The sequence below is a fragment of the Schistocerca cancellata genome, chromosome 4, assembly GCF_023864275.1.
Source record: "Schistocerca cancellata isolate TAMUIC-IGC-003103 chromosome 4, iqSchCanc2.1, whole genome shotgun sequence".
NCBI classification, from domain to species: domain Eukaryota; kingdom Metazoa; phylum Arthropoda; class Insecta; order Orthoptera; family Acrididae; genus Schistocerca; species Schistocerca cancellata.
In genome coordinates this window covers 727328874-727353633 of record NC_064629.1, presented here as the reverse complement: position 1 = coordinate 727353633, position 24760 = coordinate 727328874, and the positions used below count along the sequence as shown (strand labels likewise).

At 37.2% G+C, this 24760-nt stretch overlaps 1 protein-coding gene across 3 annotated transcripts in view; it reads left to right on the top strand.

Moving 5' to 3' along the window:
* Positions 1 to 24760, top strand: part of LOC126183795 (cullin-1-like) — a 221017-nt gene that overhangs the window by 165601 nt on the left and 30656 nt on the right. For all 3 annotated transcript variants that reach the window (XM_049926033.1, XM_049926034.1, XM_049926036.1), the window contains 3 exons: positions 7777 to 8040; positions 16443 to 16622; positions 20341 to 20490. In XM_049926033.1, the coding sequence (XP_049781990.1) occupies positions 7777 to 8040; positions 16443 to 16622; positions 20341 to 20490 (594 nt within the window). The remainder of the gene's footprint in view (positions 1 to 7776; positions 8041 to 16442; positions 16623 to 20340; positions 20491 to 24760) is intronic.

Sequence of the window (24760 nt, the reverse complement as noted above, 5' to 3'; positions counted from 1 at the left end):
GAATATTTCAAATTTTTAGATGTGGCCATTGGTGAGAGATTAAATTGGAAGAAACACACTGATGATCTGCTGAAACGTTTGAGTTCAGCTACTTATGCAATAAGGGTCATTGCAAATTTTGGTGATAAACATCTTAGTAAATTAGCTTACTACGCCTATTTTCACTCGTTGCTTTCATATGGCATCATATTTTGGGGTAATTCATCACTGAGGAATAAAGTATTTATTGCACAAAAGCGTGTAATCAGAATAATAGCTGGAGTCCACCCAAGATCATCCTGCAGACATTTATTTAAGGATCTAGGGATATTCACAGTACCTTCTCAGTATATATACTCTCTTATGAAATTTGTTATTAACAACCAAACCCAATTCAAAAGTAATAGCAGTGTGCATAACTACAATACTAGGAGAAAGGATGATCTTCACTATTCAAGATTAAATCTAACTTTGGCACAGAAAGGGGTGAATTATACTGGCACTAAAGTCTTTGGTCACTTACCAAATAGTATCAAAAGTCTGACAGATAAACAAAAGGAATTTAAGAAGAAATTGAAAGAATTTCTGAATGACAACTCCTTCTACTCCATAGAAGAATTTTTAGATATAAATTTAAAAAAAATAAAAAAAATAAAAAAATTAAAAAAAAAGACAAAAAATTAAAAATTTGTTATATTAACTTAAGTATGTTGTTAAATTAACTTAATTATGTCATGTATTGGAAAATTTGACTTGTTCCACATCATTACGAAATATCGTATTCATGATCCATGGAACTAGTATTAATCTAATCTAATCTAATCTAATCTGTGTTTGCAGTTGCAACACTCATTGTTTCAACTTTAATTCTGATTCTCCCTGCTGCCAAAATGTTCAATCTGCAGTCTCCTATGTTACCATCATATCGAGCAATTTTTTGCTAAGTGCCACTGAATATAGCCTCCTTATACATACTTCCCACAAGGATGGCAAAAGTGTCACTGTTATGCATCTCATACTTGTTGACTGGGTACTTTATTAGTGGGTGAAACATTGCTGATATTGTTTCTGCCTGGTACAGGATGCCTGTAGATGGTCTGATTTGATTTAACCACTGGCTGTGTATTGTCTTTGGACAAATGGTACTTTGTTAACTTTGTTGAACAGTTACTAGCCCATCTTCTCCATGTTGCCTTTTCATCAGTTGATTTGTGATCAGCCACTCTTGGCTGGTGACTGAAAGGGCTCCACAAATAAATTCATCCATCTGGTTTCCTCCTTGTTCAGGTATTGTACTAAACTATAAATAATGTGAAACATGCCCTGCAGTGAAGTTGATACAGCTTTACAGAGTTTTGGCAGTACCGTGCCTTTATGGTACTGGCCACTATCACACCAATCACATGGAAGAAAGGTAAACATGCTGGTACATCTGAATATCATAAAATTCTGTCATCAGGAAGATATAAACTATAATATAGGAAACACTGTGCCAGGTGACCGTGTTCATGAATGATGCATATTCAGTCAGTTGCAGAGCAATCTGAATGGTATGCTAGAAGAGCAACTTCTATACTACAGGCATTGCTAGGCAGTTGTTTCCCAGTCTTAATATTCATTCAAAAGTTTCATTAGGAATGGCACAATCTGAGGTGCTGTCTGTTACTGAACTTCATTGTGGATGTTATCTGGCCTGGTGTTTTTATCGGCTTTCAGTTTAGTCAGTGCTAGCATAACTGACTCTTTCGTAAATGTGGCTGTGAAATTCTCTTCAGTGTCTTCCATATATGGTGTTGTATATATACTTGAGTGTCTCTGTTAGGGTCATTGTCACAGTATAGATTCTGTAACAAATATTCAGCAATCTCTCCACTCTTGAGTCATTGATCAATCATTTAGCTTCAGTGAGGATGATATAATGTGTGTTTTGGCTAGTTGTGGCAGGAGTTTGTAGATCCTGTTCTAGATGTTTTATTGTATCTGTGCACTTTGGTAATGTTCCCATTTACTTAGCTTAGTCTATAGTAAAATGGAACTGTAATGATTTTCACAGTGTCTGTAACTAATGATCCTGGTTTTTCTTTCCTGTGTCATTTAAGGCTCTGACATAGCCTTATGGGCATTCTCAACATCTGAAATAGATTGATCAGCTAGGGGTCCACATCTGTGTTACTGAATTGCTTCGTTGTTGTAGATATTGGTGCTGAATGAGTCGAACTAATAATTGTGTCCTAAAGCCTATACTATTTATCACTGTATGGAAAAGATATGACCTGATAATATCCTTCAGTTTCTCTCAGTCTGCATTCTAAAAACTGAATTACATTTCAGATTTTGTTTTATTACATCTCTGATGGGGGTCTCCATAGGACTACCAATTTTTTTTCTTTGCAGTAAATCTGCCAATTGACGATGGACATGTTGATATTCATAATGATCCCACATAGTTGTGTTCAGTTGCCTTACTCTGTTTAAAGATAAGAGCTCCACATCTTCTATCACATCCTGGATCAGCCTACCCCTTTTATTGATTTGGTTCCCGTTTCACACTGCAATTAATTCTCTTTCAGTTAATATTTAAAAAAAACTAATTTTATACAGTTCCACACAAAAAATAAAACTCTAGAAAATATAGTAATTGCTCATGACAACCAGGAACTAGAACAGGTGCAATCCACTAAATTCCTGGGGGTTCACATCGACAGTAGGCTCAACTGGGAACAGCATGTGTCCCGTACTCTAAAAAGGCTTTCATCAGCAACTTTTGCTCTAAGAATAATTACTCATTTTGGGGACATCAACATTTTAAAATCATCTTACTTTGGGTACTTTCACTCATTAATGAGTTACGGAATAATATTCTGGGGTAATTCATCAGCCTCAAAAAAAATCTTAACTGCTCAGAAAAGAGCAGTCAGAATCATGTGTGGGGTTCCTCCACAAACCTCATGTAGAAAACTTTTTACACAGTTAGGTATTCTGACCACAACATGTCAGTACATATACTCTCTGATGAATGTAGTTAATAAAGACTATGCACAGTATGAAACAAATTGTTCATACCATAACTACAATACTAGAGGTAAAGATGATCTACATGTTGAACTAAAAAATTTAACGCTTGTACAGAAGGGAGTAAAGTATGCTGCTATAAAGACTTTTAATGCATTGCCTAATTATATTAAATGTACAATAGAAAATGAAATGCTGTTCAAAGGTATGTTAAAAAAATACCTGCTCAACCATCCACTGTACTCGTTAGATGAATTCTTTTCCAGAAGTAATGCCCTCCCTTAATAATAGATGTATTTAGTCTCTTAGTTATTAGATGGATGATACAATATTATGTTAATGTTATAGTTATAATGTTATATTGAGAATTGCTATACTAGTTTAATGACAGCTTGTAAATGAGAAAAAGTGATACTTATAATATCTATATCATTGTATTATATTAATATTCTGTAGCATTAATTGTATTTGTACAATTGTATTGACACGTTCCACATCCAAGCGAATCACTCGCATGTACGGATCTATGGAATACGCATACCAAATAAATAAATAAATAAAATAAAAGATCCTGTATGTATATCTTATCTCATTAACAAGTTAGTCCTGCAACCATATAGTGCTATAACATGTATTAAACTCCTGCAGGGCCCTATTTCTTGGGAGTACTGTGTAAATGAAGAAGTTATCATCAGTGTTCCTGTGGGTTGGGGAACCTTCATCATCACAGTGTATTACATGTCCACATCCATCTCTTCAGTTGCCTTGAAAATCTCTACAGTCTTCAGAGTAATCCTCTTTGCATTAAGTTATAAGACTTTGAGGTTTGAAAAGTTACTGGAATTAGTAAAATTTTGCCAAGTGTTCTGGGTAGTAAGTTTATCTCGTCTTCAACCCTTACTATATTTCTTCGTATTTATTGAAGATGCAGGCCCTCTCCCTTCCATGAACATTCTTCTCACAATAGATCATTTTGTTCCCAAATTCAATTGGTAGATTGTACACAGAGCATCATGTGATAGCCGACTCCATTGTTGGGAATGTGATGGTATTCCCTTTGGGATGGCTCAACTATGCCAGAAGACCATTTGACACTGGTGTTGTTTCTCTATTACAATTCACAGTGTATTTCCTAGTAACATATCTGTGAGTTGCAGTGTAGATTATGATGATGATGATGATGATGATGATGATGATGATGATGATGATGATTATGATTATGAGGAGGAGGAGGAGGAGGAAGAAGAAGTGGTGGTGATGGTTGTGGTGGCTGTTAAGATTATTAACTTCTGACTTGCCGTTCTATTTACATCCATTACCTCCAAAAGACTGCATCCTTTATTCATAACTTCATGTAGCAAAGTCACCAGAGTACGTTTCAGCAGGTTTCATCTGCTCATAATTTAAGAAATATACAAATGTATCTATGCACTGCTTCCATTGCCAATGATTCAGGCACCTCACCATGTTCCATGAAAGTCTGGCAAATGAGGTTCAGCATCCCATGACGCAAATAACCTAATCCCCAATTAAGCTGTGTTGATTACTTTGGAGAGCTGCCTAGTGTGTGGAGTGGGGAAGTCCAATCTTCGTTGAAGAGAAACTTAGCTAAGAGTATAACACACTCAGAGAGGGAAAAAATGTTTTAACGCTTTCCAAGCCTACACTTTCATAAAGTCAGTAATGAAGTAACCTAGACCAGGTACCAATTGTCATTAAACATTTCATCAAGAATTTGAAACCATATGTATAGAAAATTTCTCAATCATTGCCCAGCAGGGTGTTAAGTTTCTCTTGAGAAAGGCCTGATCATAGAAATTGACCAGTTGCATGTACAAATAAACAACTCAGAGAATAAAGTGTAATTCAAACCAAATACTGGTATTAACATGTAAATGATGACATTTACTTAAAATACAAAACACCTGCACTTCTGTATGCAACTGCAGAATGTGAAACTGATAAAACCTATGAATATGCCCAGAAAGGAACAAACAACAGCAACAGAATACTGTATCTTCCAGGTGAGGTGATAAAGAAAAACAAAATATCAAAGAGAGCAACAAATCTTGAAGTTCCAGTTCAACGTCACCAGATTATGGTCTTGTCTGGTGGATCAGAGGACGACAGTCCTGGTCATAAAGTTATTACTGATGTCTGCCTGAGGGAGCCACTGTAAACTCCTAACTTTTACAGTTTTCTGACTCTGTCAGAAATACATTGATGAAGAAAGAGAAAAGCATAACCCCTAACATGGCTGCTACATTATGCTCAAGGAAGAAATGAAACTGCTGGGAACAGCGTAGCTCGTATGCTTGTGTCTGCTCTAAACAGATTTTAAGGATTCTGATTCCCCTGTGTCAAGAGATTAGTATCACTACAGAAAGTCAGTTGCTGTTGCAGTTTATGTACTGAATAAATTGATGAAACATTCCTCTAACTGCTCCACCCCATTCCTTGTTTGAGTGGAGAACACCAGTGTAGTGGTACTCTACACTCTGGTACAAGTCAGACGAGTGTCCAGCGTTCATCCATGATAGAATTATTGCTGAAACAGGCATTTGAGACTTAGTATCCACTAGTAATGAAGTTTACAACCATCCCTCCTCCAGCTATGACTCTGATTCGTGGCATGTGACTAATTTTACCCCTTAAACATGGATGGACCATAGTTTTCAGAGAAATTATTTTAGTGGTACTGTCATTAGCTATGCAAGAAAGATCTTGAATTATATAATCAGCTGCTGCCTTGTCTGTGTCTTAGAGTCCAGATAACTCCTTAGCCACTTTTAGTGTAGTTTCAGGAGATATTGTTCCAGCATCAATAACTTAAAAACCAGCTGGAGCCAGTTATACAGCAGGATTTCCTGCATAGGCAATTGGTTGTTTCTGAGACCTTGAAGTTTCTGCCATACCACTACTTTTAATGTCCTCGGACAGTTCCATATGTGGGACATGCAGAGACATCTACCCCTACATTTTTTCTGTTCTGCACCCCAGGAACTGGCAGATCATACTGTTGCATGACTACTTAGGAATCTCTTTTGAGTGCCTTTTAGAAATTGTGCATATTAGCGGATATCGATGTGTTGCTCAAAGTGTGAAGCAAGTAATCACTTTAACTTCATAGAAGGCTCAGAATTATTTGAGATCAGAGATACTTTGGAAAAGAAATCACCTAAATATGTTTTTCCTAACTTCAATGATCTTTTTAATAAACATCATACTTCACCAGTTTGTATACTTACAGATCAATACTGGGGAATTTCCTCACCTGTCCTGTGGTTTTCTCTTATCATCTCTTTAGGAACTGCCTTCCAGAACCATTTACCATTTGCAGGCTGAGCTTTGCATGATCCTGAAAGCATCGGAGCTGATGGGATGTATTCAAGGGAAGAAATGTCTCATCTATTCCAATTCACTTATCAAGAAAGAGGTTCTTTCATAGATATATTCAACATGGAAAATGATCCAGAAGGTGCAGTACCTCCTAGTACTGCTACTAAAGCACAGGAGGGGACAGTCAGCTTTGTACTGTTGTACAGATGCATAAGAGAATGCAGCAAATGAAAACACCTATTGTGGTGACACTTGGTACTCTTGTATAGATGCATAAGGGTATGCAGCAATTGACGACACCTGTTATGGTGACAAAGTTGAACCATATGCCATTCTTCTGTGAGCTCGTTAATTGGCATGTTGTTGGAGCAGGTTCTGCACCAATCAGAGAATGAGTGACTGGAGGTGAGACAGAAGAAGCAATAAGTGGCAAAAGCAACAATCTGACTGAGGCTTTCCTCCCTCCATTCCATAATATGCAATGAAGCCTCACTTACTCATCACCATATTGGGCGTAGACAAGCTATGCATGTCATTTTATTATTGCAAGTGGCTGTGACATATTCATTTCAGAATGCCACAACTTAATGGACATGTTTTATGTTCAGAACAGAGGACAAAATTAAGTGTAAGAGAAAACCGTAATTCATTTTAACTGACAAAGAGATGACTGTGTTGTGCATTTTGAAGTTTTACATATTTTCTGGGCTCTGTATAAAAGTTTTAAATTACGTTATCAGATATTTTTGACATTTTGTGTTCTCAACCATACGTACTGCCATTTTCAGGGGCATGTTTCAGAGTATTGACAACACTGATTAGAGGTGATATCAAACTTCATCACTTTACATACTTGATGAATGCAGACTGTTCAGTTGACAGCCTGTATCAGTATTCATATTCTTTGTCAATGACAATGTTTTTCTATACAAAATGTATATCTCTTCCTATGGCTTTTTTTAAATGCTTGTATTAATGAAATTTGGTGATCTCTTACCACTGTTTTGTCTCCTTTTTGTGAACTAGAAAATATTGCCAAGAAGAGAGAATATTGTCAATACTTTAATATATTACAAAGCTTATTTGAACAAAAGAAATAAACAAACATGTAATATAGTTGACAGCACTGACTATTTGTTTTGAAGTTGTAGGATGAAACTGAATTTCATCAAATTTGTCTATGAATACTTTTCTTAAGAGTTTAAGGAACAATTCAGGGCTTAGTTAGCTGCTACTGACAAATATGGCACAGAACAAGATTTAATGTACATTTAAAATGAAATATTACTAAATATATTTAACTTTATTATTGGTCACAGAGAATTACATACATATTTTGATGTTACACAATGTAGTTGTCAGACTTTAGTGTACTGCCATTCTTGACAAATTTAACAAGAATTTAGTAACATTGCTGTGCATAATGATATAAAATATTTGTTTCAGGATCCAAAAATTTATGTGGAGATTATACTGGAAGTGTATAAGAAATACAATTATTTGGTTTTGACATCTTTTAAGAATGATGCGGGATTTGCTGCTGCTCTTGACAAAGCTTGTGGAAAATTTATCAATGGAAATTCAGTGACAAAACTGGCAAATAGTTCATCCAAGTCACCAGAACTACTTGCAAAATTTTGTGATTTAGTGCTGAAAAAAAGCAGCAGAATTCCTGAAGAAGCAGAACTCGAGGATACACTCAATCAAGTTGTACGTAAAATTCAGTTTTATTCATGGAGTGATGCAAGCAAACATTTTGCAAATCGAAATTTTGCAATTATTGAAATTAAGCTTAAGTATACTGATTATCTAGAACAAGTCAGTCAGTTATCTGAATTTGGGAATGGATATTATAAGTCCACTCCTCAAGTCGCAAGGCTATTTTTGTCATATGAACAGTGAGAAACCAATATTTTATATTTAGTTTTATCTACAGTAAAAGATAAAAATTACAAGGAGATATCTCAGATGTGAAGGTAGCAGTAAAACGATCCCTCCCACCAGTGTGTACCAGCATATACTGCAACTCATTACCCCAGTCCTTCTTACAAGCTTCAATGATTTGCTGGTGCTGTTTTTGCTCCCATGTTTATCTCTGTACTCTGACATGCATTCAGTGAGAATACATGTGTGGGAAAGTGGCTTCTGTATCTCATAGCAGAAGATGGTTCTGGGCAGTATGGCTGCTAACTGATTGCTGTTGTCCAGTACTGAAATGACAACTGATCAGCTACATTGTTGCACATCTGTCTGCATTTTGCTATGGCGACTGTACTTTTCACAGAATTGGAATACACACGTAATACCTTTCATGCTTCAAAATGTGGAAAGCCCAGCACCAATATGATCTCTGTGATCTGATGCAATGAAATTGCACACCTTGCCAGTCTTGCACTCAGCTACATTGCTGACAGCCAGTGCAGTATCTAGTGACATCCCAGTTAAATGAATCACTAAACTGCTCATGAGACTGTGTCAAGCACAGACTACCAATGAGCAGTTTTTCTCATGTATATGGTTGTAGTAGCAGTTGTTTGGTTTGCTTTTGCTTGCATAACTAAGAAAATGAAGCATTCAGAAGACATAGTCAGATGTCAGTGTAATTTTATATCCACACATATTAGTGTTGTTTGTGTTTAGTGTTGTTACCAGACATGGTAGGGTATGGAAGGGATGTGAACATCATCAGGTGTTGAGAGATCACTGTGAAGGACATGGAGATGCCATGTACTTGTGAGAGACAGGGTTATCAGCAGCTGACAGAGTTTGAAAGGGGTCTCGTTGTGGGTGTCGACCTGCTGGTCCAATCATGTAATATCCAGATTCGTAGAGCATTCAGATGTGGCAGTGGTCCAGTGTTTGACTGTATGGAAAGGTGAGGATAGGCAAAGTTATCATCAAGACACCAGCTGACATCATATGGCCAAGAGAGGATTGCCATATTTGGCACCAAGCACATTGTAGCCCATTGATACCTGCACTGCTAGAACAAGTAATGGCCTCCTTGTAACATTGTGTGTCACCCCACACCATTGGTTGGAGAATAGCAGCAGCCAGACTAGAGAATACTGTCCGATGCATAAGCTGCCGTTAAAACCACAACACAAACGGCTGTGTTTGGAGTGGGGCTGTGACCAGGAAGCATTGGGGTGTCACAGTGGGTCAGCTGTTGGCCTCGCCAGGTTATTCTCAGTTTCCTCCATGCCTCTCTGTTCCGTAAGTGGAATGCACACACTTGTGTTTTGGAGGGGTGGAATAGGCTTGGAAGAATTGGACAAAGCCGTTAAAGGCAGATTACCAGTAACAAAATTGAACTTCCATTTATACAAGTATTGGTGGAACTTGGTAACCCAATAGTTAAAGGTGAGTGCCTCTTTTTCATGTTGACTATAATTGTACTGTGCTTTGTTGAGAGTTTTTGAGGCAAAAGCAATAAACCTGTCAGATAAACCAATTCTGTGGGAGAACACAGTTCCAATCCTATAAGAAGAAGCATTTCCTATGAGAAGATGCATCCACAGCTAGCTGTGCAAGGAAACACATTTTGTAACAGCCCAAAAAGTTGCTGGCAAATTACACACACCAAGTACTAGTATTTTGTGACCATTGTATGCAGACAAAGCAGAAGCAGGCTTCTGTAGCTGTAGGCTACCAATCATTTTGGTGGTGTCTTTATTGATGCAGGTGCACCTATTGTCCTCTGAGCCACTTGTAACTAGACAAAAGTTTGTTCTTCTGTCTGGGGACTACAGCAGAGACTTCTGTAAAGCTGAATAGGGAGCATTGGTCAGTGTCAGCTGTAGTGGCAGTGACAATATGACATTCACTTCCTGAAAGTTATACTGAAGCCATGCACTCTGGCTGCCTCATAAACAGACAGTCTACATATGACCTTGCTTACCACACTGAAAACACTTTGAATTACACCAAGGACAAGCTTTTCTATCACGCCTAGAAAAACACAAAGGATAAGCTTTCCTCACATTATTCTGAAGTACACCATGTGCACCATGAGACTGAAAAGCTTCACTTTTACTTTTACAGTTAATCTAAACTCTTTTTTTAATTTGGTTTTACGTTCGCTTTAGGCTGAATGCCTTGTGCACTGTGAATACAAGTAATAGATGGTGACTCAAAATCTATTGTGTCCACAATATTTTGAGACACTGCAATAGACAAAACTGTTTTCAGATCCAGATCTGGCAGTTTTAAGATAGTAGCATGAATGCGTGAATCTGACACGTTCTGCGTGATCACATCATGCAACATAACATCACTATAGCCCAGGCCACAAGAACATTTAGACCTGAAATGTCTTGTTAGTCCTCTGAGATCAGCAGTCCACTGTTTGTGAAAGATTTTTGAGGCTGCTGCTTTAGCTGGACGAATTTAAACTTCACTGCAGCAATATGAAGCTGAGCATCAAAATGTTCACCAAGCATATGAACAAGTTCATTGTAACTAACATCTTCCAGACCAGAATAAGAACACAATTTTCAAAATAGATACAAATGTGCACCATACCTGTAATGTTTTAGGTGGTGAAGTGGGCTCCCAGTTGCACAAGATATTCAGAGTAATCCATTTTGTTACTATTACACTGGGTGCAAAAACTGGCTGTGGTGCTGTTTGTTGTGATAGTAACATATTCATTGTTGGATGCTGAGTAGGAGTCATTCAATATGTTGCACCTGAAACTGAAGAACTTCATTTAGAGACATTTCCCATGGTGACCCCATGGTGACACAGGCATGGCGAAACACTTTACAGGATATACAGTAAAAATCTGAATACCTAAGGAATAGTTTGGCCACTGACTAGCAGAACTCTACAAATAACCTGAAGGCAAACCAGGGTGGACTATGCACTGGAACTACATGTACTCATCACCACTGACTTTGTAAGCAGGTGAGGAAAGTCTTTGCAAGGGATGAGGCTTGTCATCATTTGTTGTGCCAAATGAATAAACACCCATTTCCACTGTGGTGGGTTCTTAGATTTACTTCTGGAGGAGGCTGAGGGGATACAAGAACACAAACAAAATATTAGATCATGTTGTTGTAACTTGTACAACATGAAATACATAGGAAATTCTTCCAATCCATCTGTGGCATGAATCAGCAAACCAGTGTTTAATAGTATTAGTTGAAAACAGACTTGGTTGAAATTTTAGTTTTTTTATGTATCAACAAATAAGTAAAAAAAACTAAAATTGCAACCAAGACTGTTTTCAACTAATACTATGAAATACTTAACTTTGAATCAATCCATGTCCACAGGACTGTCTATGTATATTTGTTACTGTCACTGAAGACTAATGTATCACTTGATACAGTACAAAATAATAGCCTCTTCTCCATATAGATCAGAGAAGTGGATCCATCCACTATATTTGAATTCGGCTGTTTTATTCTATGACATACTGCCTTTTAGCGGTGTTTTTTTTTCTGATGGACAATGAATGTTGGGTAAAAAATTTCCAAGCTTTTTCCACTCTAATGTTTTAGTCATACATTCACCTGAAGATGTGGCTTTTAGTGCTACAAAACCAGTAGTGATCCAATAACAAAGGACTAAATACAGCTGAAGTGGTTATTAACCCTTTCACCGCACGTTTACTCTCAGCGGCTCCCGTCCTGTGCACGTTATTTTCACCCGGTGCGTATATATACGACTGTAGCAGTCTACCGTTATTACTGTGATGAAAATGAGATGCAAAATACAGTATTTCCGGTGTAAATCATTTCCTTTTTTTAAATCTTTGTTCAGAAAGTCTTATTTTGTTCAAAAAAGGTACTTTATTAGGAGAAAAAAAATGCAAAACATATTACATTAGTAATACTTCAAAGTGTGATATCTCTCGAAACAAAAATTCAAACATAAAGGCACATTACAATTTACACAAATGTACCTTGTGTCACTTCATTTATCAGGTTTTGCACATACAATACACCTTCTCTGGGCGGCCTTCTTCTTTGAAGTTCCTCGGATTAGTGAGATAAAGTTGCGCTCGGTTAGGCGTAAGGGATTGTCACCATCAGCCGATCTCCTTCCACGATGTCCCTCTGTTTGCAGTTGGTGGTGAATCTCTAGGATCTCCTTGATAAATTTCTGTTGAAAATCAGATACTGAAATATTTCGTCCCGTTTGAGTTTTATATAATGCATGCACATTGAGCAGAGACAGATCCACCAAATGAAAAAATACTTTTTATACCATTTTACAGTTTTTCGTACAAAGTCTACCGAACTTAGCATCATGTCGCTGCTGTCGACGGCCCCATGTTTTCAGTGTAGCTTACGATGCCAGCTGGTTTTGTTTTTGATTCATTCGTGGTTCTGTCAATTTTGTCCATCGCTGTAATTTCGCTTGTGTGAAGAGGAGTTGAAAGCATCCTCACTTCCCGCTTGTCCTGCCACTTCTACAGAGCAAGAAGTTTATCTGTTGACATAAACTCGATCTCGCCTTTTCTAAGTTATATATATAAAGCAGGCATGCCTTTGTGGTTTGTTGTCACAGTTCCACAGGCATTAGTCACTCTGTCATGCAAATAAGAAAATAATGTTGAGCTAGTGTACCAATTGTAAACATATAATGTGTAACCTTTACCAAGGTAACGTTTAAGTTAAGTGAGGACAATGCTTCCAGGTATTCCAACATTTAAACCAAAGTCAGTTTCTTTTTTTACACCTGTTGGTGCACCCACATAAATAATAAAGTCAAGAATATAACCAGTTTCACAATCACATAACACAAAAAATTTTACACCAAATCTGTGGCGTTTGGAAGGAATGTACTGTGAGAAGAAGACAAGACCTTTGAAGAGAACTAAACTTTCATCAATGCACAAATTTTTAAAAGGATAGAAAGCACCGGGAAATACTTTTCGTAAGTGATCCACAATTCGACGTAATTTCCAGATTTTGTCATCTCCAGGGTCCTTACTGTTATCAGCAAAATGTAACATTCTAAGTAACAGAAGATATCTATCTCTCGGCATGATTTGCGCAAACATTGGAGTAGATAGTAACTGATCATTGGTCTAATAACTGTTTATTTCATTTTTTCTCACTTGAGCCATCAGAAAATTTACAGCAAGGAAACAGTAAACTTTGTCACTGAGTTTTTCCAACGTCACAGTCTTGATTTTTCACTGGCATCATTGCAAAGGTGTTCATAATATAAATTACATTGCTCAGCTATGTAGCTCACAATTTCTTGGCTAAAAAAAAACTTGGAAGCAGTTGTATACAGTACATAAATCATCTAAATTGATGATTTTTCAACCGAAACCACTGTTATCGAAATTATACACTTTAGGATCCAAATCAGAGTCTTTCTATCTAAAATCAACTGTTTTGTGTCTCTTAGGAGATTTTTCAGGCAAATGCTCAGGCTCTTCTTCAGAATCAGAGAAAGAATCAACGATAACATCAAAATCTGGATCTGCATTTACTGGTTCAACATTTGTTGATTCACAAATATTTTTTATATTTGTGGTGACAGATTTATCTGCCAGCTCATCATCGTCATTATCTGTCCACCCATAATCAGCTGGACTGGGCAAGATGATGTCCTTGTCGTCACTTTGGTTTAGAATACTCAGCAGCTCATCGTCTGTAAATGGACGGTAACGTCGCGTCATTTTATTCGGTAATGTGGAAACGGCCACACACAAACTAGGTAATATAGCGATTCGAATGAACTCAGCAGAAAGAGAATTTAGCATTCAATAGTCTTTCGGGTATTTTCTAGTATTCCAACAATTGAACTGCATACTTGGGCAACAATTACCTCCGACTCGCTGGCCCAATTGTCAGTGTTATACGTAACTATATGACTGTAGCAGGGAACCGCTTCAAGTATTTTTTATAGCAAATAGTATATATACGTCTGGAGCACTGAAACAATTAGCGTATATTTACATCTGGAGCAGTGAAAGGGTTAATACCCAAGATGACTGTTCATAGCTGTGGTTGCCCCACCTACAAGGTTGTCTGCAATTAGCATGAAAGTTAGCCACTGAGGCTGTTGTGCACACAAATTCAAGTGACCCATGTGGTCTTCATTTGGTTTCCGAAAACTGAACGAGACAGTGATACAAAAAATGGACATGAGATCCAACCTGAGCCAAAGGCTGAGCAGTGTCATGTGCTGTCATCTGAGCAATGAGAACAACTGACACTAATAAATTGTATCTGATGGGCCACTTGAATCTGACTGCACAACAGGCTGATTGGCCAACTTCAGTGTTAATTCATATGGAAATAGTGCAACTTATTGAATTTTTTCTTAACAGTTATTTCTCAGCTCAGTGTACCCTGCAACACCCATAGAAGCTTTTCAGACTGTTACTAACCATTCTTTGTTTATAAGTTGCAATATTGCAAAATATACATCAGTTATTTTCCTAAAGCCACAGCATTCACTTGTTGAACCCAAGCAAAATTTTCTGGTATTGGAAAAATACTATCGAGTTTTTAAATTTTTATATTTCCTTTTATTAGAGTTATCATCAAAAAACTTCCTGCATAAACAAATTATCTCCTCCAGTAAAGTAACTGTAATTGATTAACGGAAATTCATCATATGATGTATCATGTGACTGCTCACTTCCTGAATGTATGAATGTTTAGTTTCAGCAGTGTAATCATAGTAATTATTCTGATCAACTTAAAATCTGGAGGCTGGTTCAGTAACCAGCACATCCATTGATTAGATAGTTTCTGGTATCTTTAAATAAATGCAACATTTATATGAGCTTCTGCTGGGATGCACTTTAAAAAACAACTTTAAATCTAATTTGAGAAAAAAGCACAATAATTTGACAATAATTAATAAACTTACTTGAAGATGAGTGCAGCTCCTCATTATGTCAGTTTTAACACATTCACATGATTCTTTTAGAGAAATAATACTCTTCCTTGCCAGATAGATGACAAAGATGGTATAAATGAGTAGCTGGCATCATAGTCCACCTAAAGTGCAAACTACTTATTGAAAGCAGCTCAGTTAGGGTGCCAAAGCAAAGCTCTGAGTTTGACTCATGTCTTCCTCTCACTCTGCTTCATTGTGATTTCAGAGGACAAGAAGGTATGCTCTTTTAGCCATATAATATATTGTTATACATGAAAGCACACTGAGCGTTTTACTCTGTTTGTGTACTTTTAGGTTAGACATTCATTGTAAATCCATGGAAAATGTGAAAGCTAGACAAGCAAGCCCCTGTTTAGAATTATCTCTACATCACATATTTGTTTCTTACCTCCAGGCTACCTGACAGATGTTTTGGCACTAATTTTCCTAATTTTCATGATTGAATCATTTACCCACAAAGAATGGAGGCATTAGTTAATTTCTTTGTATATCACTTGTTTTATTGTGGGCCAAAATATCACTATAAACTGTTTCCCCTAGCAACCAGTTCACAGTACATTTACACTCATATGAAGTTTGTTCTCAGTACTCAATCACAGTCTGGAGGAAAAAATAAATGGTGTACACTATTGATGACTCAGCCTTAGTGTGGAACAGAAATGAGTGAGGTATTCAGTCATAAAAATCTTTGACTGCATGCCGAGTGATGTAAAGAATTTAGTAAAATTAATTTCAAATGCAGATTAAAATTATAGCTACTTGACACCTCCTTCTACCCTACCGTAGAATTTCTGAATGAGATTGTCAACATGTTGCTGTATTTTCTGCTGAGAAGATGTACTGTAATTGTATACCTGAGTAGTTCCATATTGTAACAAGATGTTGCAGTTATAATCTATGGAACATGCAAATAACTAACTTAGTGTTAGATTGCCTCGGTGTATATTAGCATGAAAGAAACTGTTTATTTTACAGTTAAATAAATCATAGTATTGTATTTTCTAACAATGATTCAAAAACATATTCAGTATTTGGATTACTAAGTCATTTCACATAAATTTATGGTAGACAGTAGACTCTAATGCTTTTTTGTACTTTATTAAAAATTTCATTCCAGAAGTGAAAAACATTTGGAAACATATTTTGTTTGTTTTGTTTTCAATTTCATATGGTACATACTGACTAATATGTCTCCTAGACATCAGTGAGTGTTAATTTTATTCCAATTTCTACAGATGATTGTCTTCAAGTACATAGAAGACAAAGATGTTTTTCAAAAATTTTATAGCAAAATGCTGGCAAAGCGTCTGGTGCACCATATGTCTGCAAGTGACGATGCGGAGGCATCAATGATCTCTAAATTAAAACAAACATGTGGTTTTGAGTACACATCAAAGCTGCAAAGGATGTTCCAGGTACGAAAAGATCTTCCTCTCCCCACCCCTGCCTCTCTCTCTCTCTCTCTTTTTCTCCCCCTCCCTCTCTCCCTCCCCTCCCCCTCCCTCTCCCCCTCCCCCTCTCCCTCCTCGTCCCCTCTTACTCCTCTCTCTCTCTCTCTCTCTCTCTCTCTCTCTCTCTCTCTCTCTGTCTCTCCTTTTTCAACTTGTTCTTCATTTCAGAGTAGCTTTATATTGTATTATTGACACATAAAGTTTGTGCAGTACCAATATACAGGAAGTAACGAGACACAACATTGTAGTGTTGCAAGTTTAACTTTCACTTGTCGTATTGAAAAATGTTGTGGAAATGGGATTCACCTTACTGAAACTGTTATGATCTTTGTTATGGATTAACTGACGTGTTCAGCACCACTTTGCCAACTCACAACCAAACTGTCATGTTTCAACCATCTTGGACCTCGAACTACATCACTCTCTCGCCACAGCATGCATTCCAAAAACAAATATAGACATGAAAGAAATAGTGTTCTGCCTCTTTCTGTTTGTGTACAATGACCTCACATTCCACATTATCATTATGCATTATGTTACAGGATGAGCAGATATCTGGTATCTGTAGGTGCAGTTGGCCCCTTGATACTGTCTTTGAAGGGAAGACTTGATTGATATGTGAAGACTAAGACTCAAAATCAGCTTCTGTGGAAATGAGAATCAGCTATATAGACTTGATAAGCAGAAAATGACTCAGTTGTCAAACTGTAGCATTGCATAGTTATAAACACTGTGAATTGGTCAGGGAAACAAATCTAGAAATTATAAAATTTGTTCCCCCAACTTTAGTTTGGTCTATTCCAGCAACCATGTTCAGTAATGTTTTACATAATCGAGAAAATGTAAGATGACCGAGAAAGGTGGCTGAATGGATAAGACACTAAACTCACATTTTGGAGAGGTGTGGTTCAAATCCCTGTTCAACTATCTGGAACTACATTCTTTGTGGTTTCACCAAGTTACTTAAAGGCTGTGGTGAAGTTCTTCATCCATATGCACTGGACCTTGTCCTTGATCTCTAAACTACCTTGTCATTGGCAGGACATTCAACACTATCTTTCATCTGAAACATGATGAAATAAATATAGGATACAGATGTACTTTCTAAGCTGCTACAGATCAAAGCACAATTGAAAGATCACACAATGTTAATTTCCCCTACTAGAGATTTTTTAATTTGGCAGAACAGAAGACTTGATTGGAGAAAATATTATTTATTTATTTAAAAGATTATTTATTTTGAGTAGGAAAATCATGCAGAACACTATGTGTGTGAGCACAAAGCAGAATGGGATTAAGAGGTGAAATATTAATTATAGTGAAAATATGTGAATCTGATAGGCAATAGGTGGCATAAAGAGTGGTTAACAAGTTGGACATAAGGTAGAATAGACTGAGGATAAAGACATAGTGGAGATAAAAATGAACACCAACAGAGGAAAAGCGCATGGTCAGATGGTGGAGAAGCATCACTTAAGGGGAGTAAGTTGGTGATAAAAGTTGCAAAACTGAAGCGGGAGGGTGAAGGTTGGGGCTGAGGAGCTTTAAAAAATGTGAAGAAGTCAGGGAAATAATTACATTAAGTGAGAATTGGGAAAATGGAGTTAGACAATGGCAGATATGAAGAGGAGCAAGGAGAGTGTAATGGAGAATTTCTTTGATAGGAGTTTTGAGCATGAAATTGAGGCCAGTGGGCACTAGAAACCAAGCATGCAATGTGGTGCAAATTCTCATCTGCTATATTATGAGAGTACTAGTTCTCTAGCAGTATCATGATTGCCCACATGGTGGAATAATTGCAGAAGTAATTGCTATTGTTACAGCATATGCTCCATTGCAAGGTATTGCACATGATCATTTAAGGCCCAGCTGATTTATGTCAATGTTTCCATACTGACAGCTTAGCAATTGTCATAATTGCATAAATACACATCTGGACAACAGTTGTACTTAAGATCATACATGACATGAGTGCTTGTACATTTCCTTAAATTAATTAGGTAATTTGTAGCAATGATATTCAAGTGTATAGCTTTGGAGTTTTTATGGTTTTAAGGATATGAAACCTTGGGTAAGAAACTTGAGTGGTGAGGTGTCATAGGGCCTGACCAGGGTTTTGCAGTGATTCAGATAGAGATACGAAGCCTCTTTTGATTATGTGTGGAAAACAGCAGCATGGATGGGCCTCACTGCAGAGCATTGTTATAGAAAATCTAATGAATATATTTTCTCTATCATTATTTGATTGTAGTTTCATTGGAGATCATTGTCAGCTCAAGAAGTATTGGCTGATAACTCCAGTAAGTTCAAAGTGTCATACTCTTGACACTCTTGCGTTATGTGTTTGGAATTTCGATCTACACACACATCTGAGGACAATTTGGGGCTCTGTGTGATGGCAATTGTTCTGAAATGTGGTGTCAAAAGCTGGTCTGAAAACTTGTATGTCTAATAGAAAATTTCTGTTGTAATTTGTCACATACATTGAGTAACATATCGTGGAACAAGCAACATTTTGGCTATGCTCATTGTAAAAAACAAAAAGAAAGATTAATCTAGTACAGTTAGTCAGCAGGTGGTGGGAAAACTTATTTCCCTTAGTACCTACTCTCAGTTCATCAGAAAGATCTTCATGGCATCAAAGTATAAAATTATCTAGGAGTTTTCTGAATTTTTCGTGCAATCACATATTGGTTTAACTGCAAAATGAATTCAAAGAGCTAGACTTGGTTCTGTACACCATCAAGTCATACAATACTTCTCTCTGCAGGCTGCACATGATTTTACATCAGCTGCCTTGTAGTGATTATTTCTGTTGTCTACGAAATTGGTATATTTGTAATTACTGATGGTAATTCTTTGAAACAGCTGAGGAGAATACATCAGCATTGAATAAGGTGATTATTTTCAGATAATTCTGGTGGTAATGTTTCAATGATAGCTGTCAAAAGAGTATTTCTTGCCTACCAGACTAACTTCACTTCTGCAGTAAATCTGACTATTTAGTTTTGTAGGTCTGTTGGCTGGGGGCAAGTGAATGAAGTGAGTGGAGTGAGAATCTGAACCATTTTGTAATTTTGGATGGAGCATTGGCAATGGAAATTGAAGATGAAAGATTCTTCTCCTTCTTGTCCCATTTATCATTTGTTTTGGTATGTTATTTGAGGTCTTGTGGTACAAAAGTTGTCAATGATTAGTTGTTAGTGTCTGCAGTAATGAGTTACATTTTCAGAGAGTAATCACGTTGGAAGCATATTAGTTCGTTAAGAATTCTCCTGGCATAGGTTGTGTGATGTGCATGCACAGCACGAAGAAAAAATTCACACACACACACACACACACACACACACACACACACACAAACACTGTTGGCTTTATGTAATTCTTTATGAAACATCTGTGGGAGTCACCAGTAGATTTTATTCATTTTAGAACTATTTTCAAGCACTATATTTACGTACAGTTTTTGTTTTATCTAAGGCTATAATGAAATTAAGTGCAAATTTACAAGCATCTTTGTTGTGTATACAGGTCTGTTAATAATCTTTCTTTTTATAATTACTATTTTTAATACATTTTAGTATCATTGCAAAAATGTAAAAACAGTTTTAGCATAAAATGTAATTTTCTTAACACCTTGCACATTTTTGCACTTTATAAAGCAGTTGTTCTTGTTCACCAGGACATAGGTGTTTCCAAAGACTTAAACGAGATGTTCAAAACACATCTGATTAATTCACACGAACCATTGGACATAGATTTCAATATCCAAGTACTTTCATCTGGTTCTTGGCCATTTCAGCAGCCATGTGACTTTACAGTGCCCTCTGAAGTAAGTATTACTCTTAAATAGCATACTTGCTTTTGTATAGGCCTTGTGCTTGTATGTGTGTGTGTGTGTGTGTGTGTGTGTGTGTGTGTGTGTGTGTGTATGAAAGTGATACCTGTGATATACATTGCATAAATTGATAGCAATGATATGAGCTCAGTTGACCACCCAGATAGCCATGCGTGTTAAAGCACTGCTTTCTGTATGGTGAGGTGTGTCATCCTTGGTGACTGAATCTGCCCAGTGGCTTAATGATGAGGGTCGGTCTTCTGTTGAGCCTGGATGTGGTTTCTAAGCGAATTCCCACATCCAACTAAGTGAATACCAGGCTGGTACCCAAGTTCTACCACAGTTACATGATTCGCAAACATTTAGAAAACTTTCACTCACTTTCACATGAATCACACTACACGCAAGCAGCTGGGGTACACATATTCCATCTCTGGGTGGTAACAGATGACAGGAAGGGCATTTGACTGCCCCTTAAACTAGCCATGCCAAATCTGTTGCTAACCATGCCGACCCTGTGCTGATGTACGACAAAGACACAAGAAGAAGAAGTTGAAGAAGAAGAAGAAGAAGAAGAAGAAGTGATATGAGGTCAGTTATCTTAGCATAGCCTGATTGTGACCATTGTGAAACACAGTTGAGGGTCTGTCCAGTCATAGAGTACATGTGTTAAAACAATTGGAAAATATTACTGTGCTTTTTAAATTTTTATGATGTACATTAGAAATGTGTTAAAGAATAACAAATATTGTTGTTGTTTTTGGTGGTGGTGGTGGTGGTGGTGGTGGTGGTGGTGGTGGTGCTGGTGGCGGCAGTGATGGTGGCGGCGGTTGTTGTTTTTAGTCCAAATACTGGTTTGATGCAGTTCTCTATGCTTGTCTATCCTGTACAAGCCTCTTCATTTCTGAATAACTGCTGCAACCCACATCCATTTGAATCTGCTTGCTGCACTTGTTCCTTTATCTCCCTCTACAATTTTTAACCTCCACACTTGCCTCCATTACCAAGTTGACTATACCTGATTGCCTCAGGGTGTGTTGTATTAACCAATCCTTTCTTTTAGGCAAATTGGGCTGTAAATTTCTTTTTACCTCAGTTCAGTTCAGTACAACCTCCTCATTAGTTATTCAGTCTACCGGTCTGACATACAGCATTTTTTTGCAGCACCACATTTCAAAAGCTATTGTCTTCTTGTGTGCACTGCTTATCTTCCACATTTTGCCCTTCAGTATAAGGCCACACTCAAAACAAATGTCTTCAGAAAAGACTTCCTAACACTTAAATTTATATTTTGTGTCAGTTAATTTCTCTTTCCAGAGAAGCTTTTCTTGCTATTGCTAGTCTGTATTTTATATATTCTCTCTACTTCAACTATCATCAGTTATTTTACATCCCAAACAGCAAAACTCATTTAAAACTTTCACTGTCCCAGTTCCTAATCTAATTCCCTTGTCATAACTGTGATTTAATTCCATTATATTCCATTGTTGTTTTCCTTTCATTGACATCATCTTATACTCTCTTTTAAAGACATTATACATTCTGTGCAACTGTTCTGCCATGTACTTTGCCATCTCTGATAGAATTACAGTGTCATGAGCAAACCTTGATTTTTATTTATTCTCCCTGTATTTTAATACCTTTTCATAATTCCTCACTGCTTGCTCATTGTATAGATAGAATAACATCGGAGATGGGCTAAAGCCCTGTCTAACAGCTTTCTCAACCACTGCTTCCCTTTCATGTCCCTCAACTCTTATAAATGCAGTACAAGTTGTAAATGCCCTTTCACTCCCTGTATTTTATCCTTGCTACCTTCAAAGTTTTAAAGATTTTATCTAGTCAACAGTGTCAAAATTTTTTCTAAATCTACAAATGCTGTAAATGTAGATTTACCTTTCTTTTAATGTAAGCCACAGGGCAAACTCAACCTGATCTTGCTCAGGGTCAGCTTCTACCAGTTTTCCCATTCTTTTTTAAATAGGTCATGTCAATATTTTGCAACCATGTCTTATTAAAATGATAGTTCAGTAGTATTCACAATTTCATATGGCTTGTATATCTTGCATACAAAGTGGAATAGTTTTGTCATGGCTGGCTTTCCCAAGGATTTCAAAAATTGTATAGGAATGTAATCTACTCCAGAAGACTTGTTTATACTCAGATCTTTAAGTGCTCTGTCAAATTCGTCTTCCAGTATCATGTCTTCCATTTCATCTGCACCTACTTCCAAAGATCTTTTTAATTTTTGTACAGATGGCATCTATCTTCCCCATAGTTGTGCATGTTTCTTCTACCCATTACTACTTAGCCATTATGCATTTTTGTCAATCTCATTTTTAGACATATGTTATTCTCTGTAGATTTCACTATTTCATCTGACAAAGCTATCCATTGATCTTCTATTGAATTTCTTTCCCCTGCTGCAGTCCATCACTGCATAATGCTCCCTCTGAAACTATCATCAACCCCTGGTTCCTTCAATTTATCCTTATTCCATCTTCTAAAATTTCTACCTGTTTTTGCAGTTTCTTCAGTTTTAATGTGAAATCCATTACAAACGAGTTAGGGTCAAAAACTGCATCTACCCCTGAAATATCTTACAGTTTAAAGTCACTTTCTTGCAATTATATAATCAATATGAAACCATCCAGTGTCCCCAAGTCTCTTCTAAGATACAGTATTTTTTTTATTATTCTTAAACCATGTGTTTGCAGTAATTAAATTATGTCCTGTGATGTACCCCCTAGCTTCTTTGCAAGTTGGACTTAATTTGAACCAAGTTCAGCCAAGGGACCAACATTGTGTCCAATTAGATCACATAATTTTCAGCGAAATGTGTTGCAAACTAACTGGCAAATGCTATGAACTGAATCTACCAAGTAATCAGTTCGTGTTCATGTGAGTTAATTCTTTTTCATGCTCCGTATACACTGATAGTGCATTTTCATCCTGGACGGCATCCCATGGGCAGTCCCATCACTTGCCTCATTGTTTTATGGACCCACTTACTTTCCCTTCTCCATAGGCCCCTGGTTATCTCCACACTCCAATCCACATGCAAAATGCGGGCATGCCAAGTACTCTAGGATGTTTTGACCACTGTGAAGTTAACCTCTCACAATTGAATGTCACTGTCGCAATGGTCTCCCATTTACTTGCACTCACCTTAGAAACCACATCACTTAAATTCAATTCCTAACATGGAGAGTTTAGACTCACAGGTGTACAACTATATTAAAGTGCTCATGCTAAAACTAACTACAAAGTGCTCCAATGGTCAAGAGTTTTCTACAATAGCAGTGTTAGTAGCAGATGGCTTTTATATTAGTCATTGAATGAAAGTCAGTGAAGTGCTGGTCTCTTAAAGTGTCTGCTTTTGAACGTAACTTGAAATTCAATTGTGAATATAAAGTTAATGAACATTTACAATTTCTCCCTCTGAAGATGATGTACTTAGTACAGTCTCACTGGACACTGGAAAGTTGTTTGATTGGGTTGCACAGGTTGCAGATGTCACATTCAGTGTCTTCTCTGTGTTTTCAGTGATACCAGGTGGCAATTGAAATGTGCGATAAGCAATCACATCTCTGATATTAATACACTTCAGACCTGTGAAGGCCTTCACTGGATTACTAGGATACTGCACAATTGCAGCAGTGACCCAACCATTACCATGTTGAAGTGTATTTTCTGTGTAAGTGTAAAACTCAGAACACACCTGCAAAACACTGACAGGCCTTGCTGAATCACTTGCGCCCTGAAGTTACTACTTGCAGTAACTTCTATATCATCAGTGGCCTTATATACCGTCATTGTCAATCTGTGTACTAAAAATGTGCTCTTAGCAGTTTTGTGGACACAGGAGTAATGGTTGTGATGAAAAAAATTTGGTTCCAATTTCTTGAAATAATTACATTGATGCCTTGGTGCAGTTGACCATCAGTACAGAACGAGTCTCTGTTGAATGAGTTGACCAGGCGAACTGTGCATTGTTCTGAGTGCATGTGTTCATGTGAGAGTTTGCTGCTGAATACAATTAAGATATAGCCATCGTCATTAAGCCATACAGCAGAGCTGCGTGATCTCAATGCAAAAATATAATGGCTATAGTTTCCCCCTGATTTCAGTTGTGTGCAGCAACAATATAGTGAGGCCATATTGGCTAATGTTACAAGGCCAGATCAGTCAATCATGCAGACTATTGCTCCTACCAACTACTGTAAAGGCTGCTGCCCATCATCAGGAACCATGGCCTAATCTG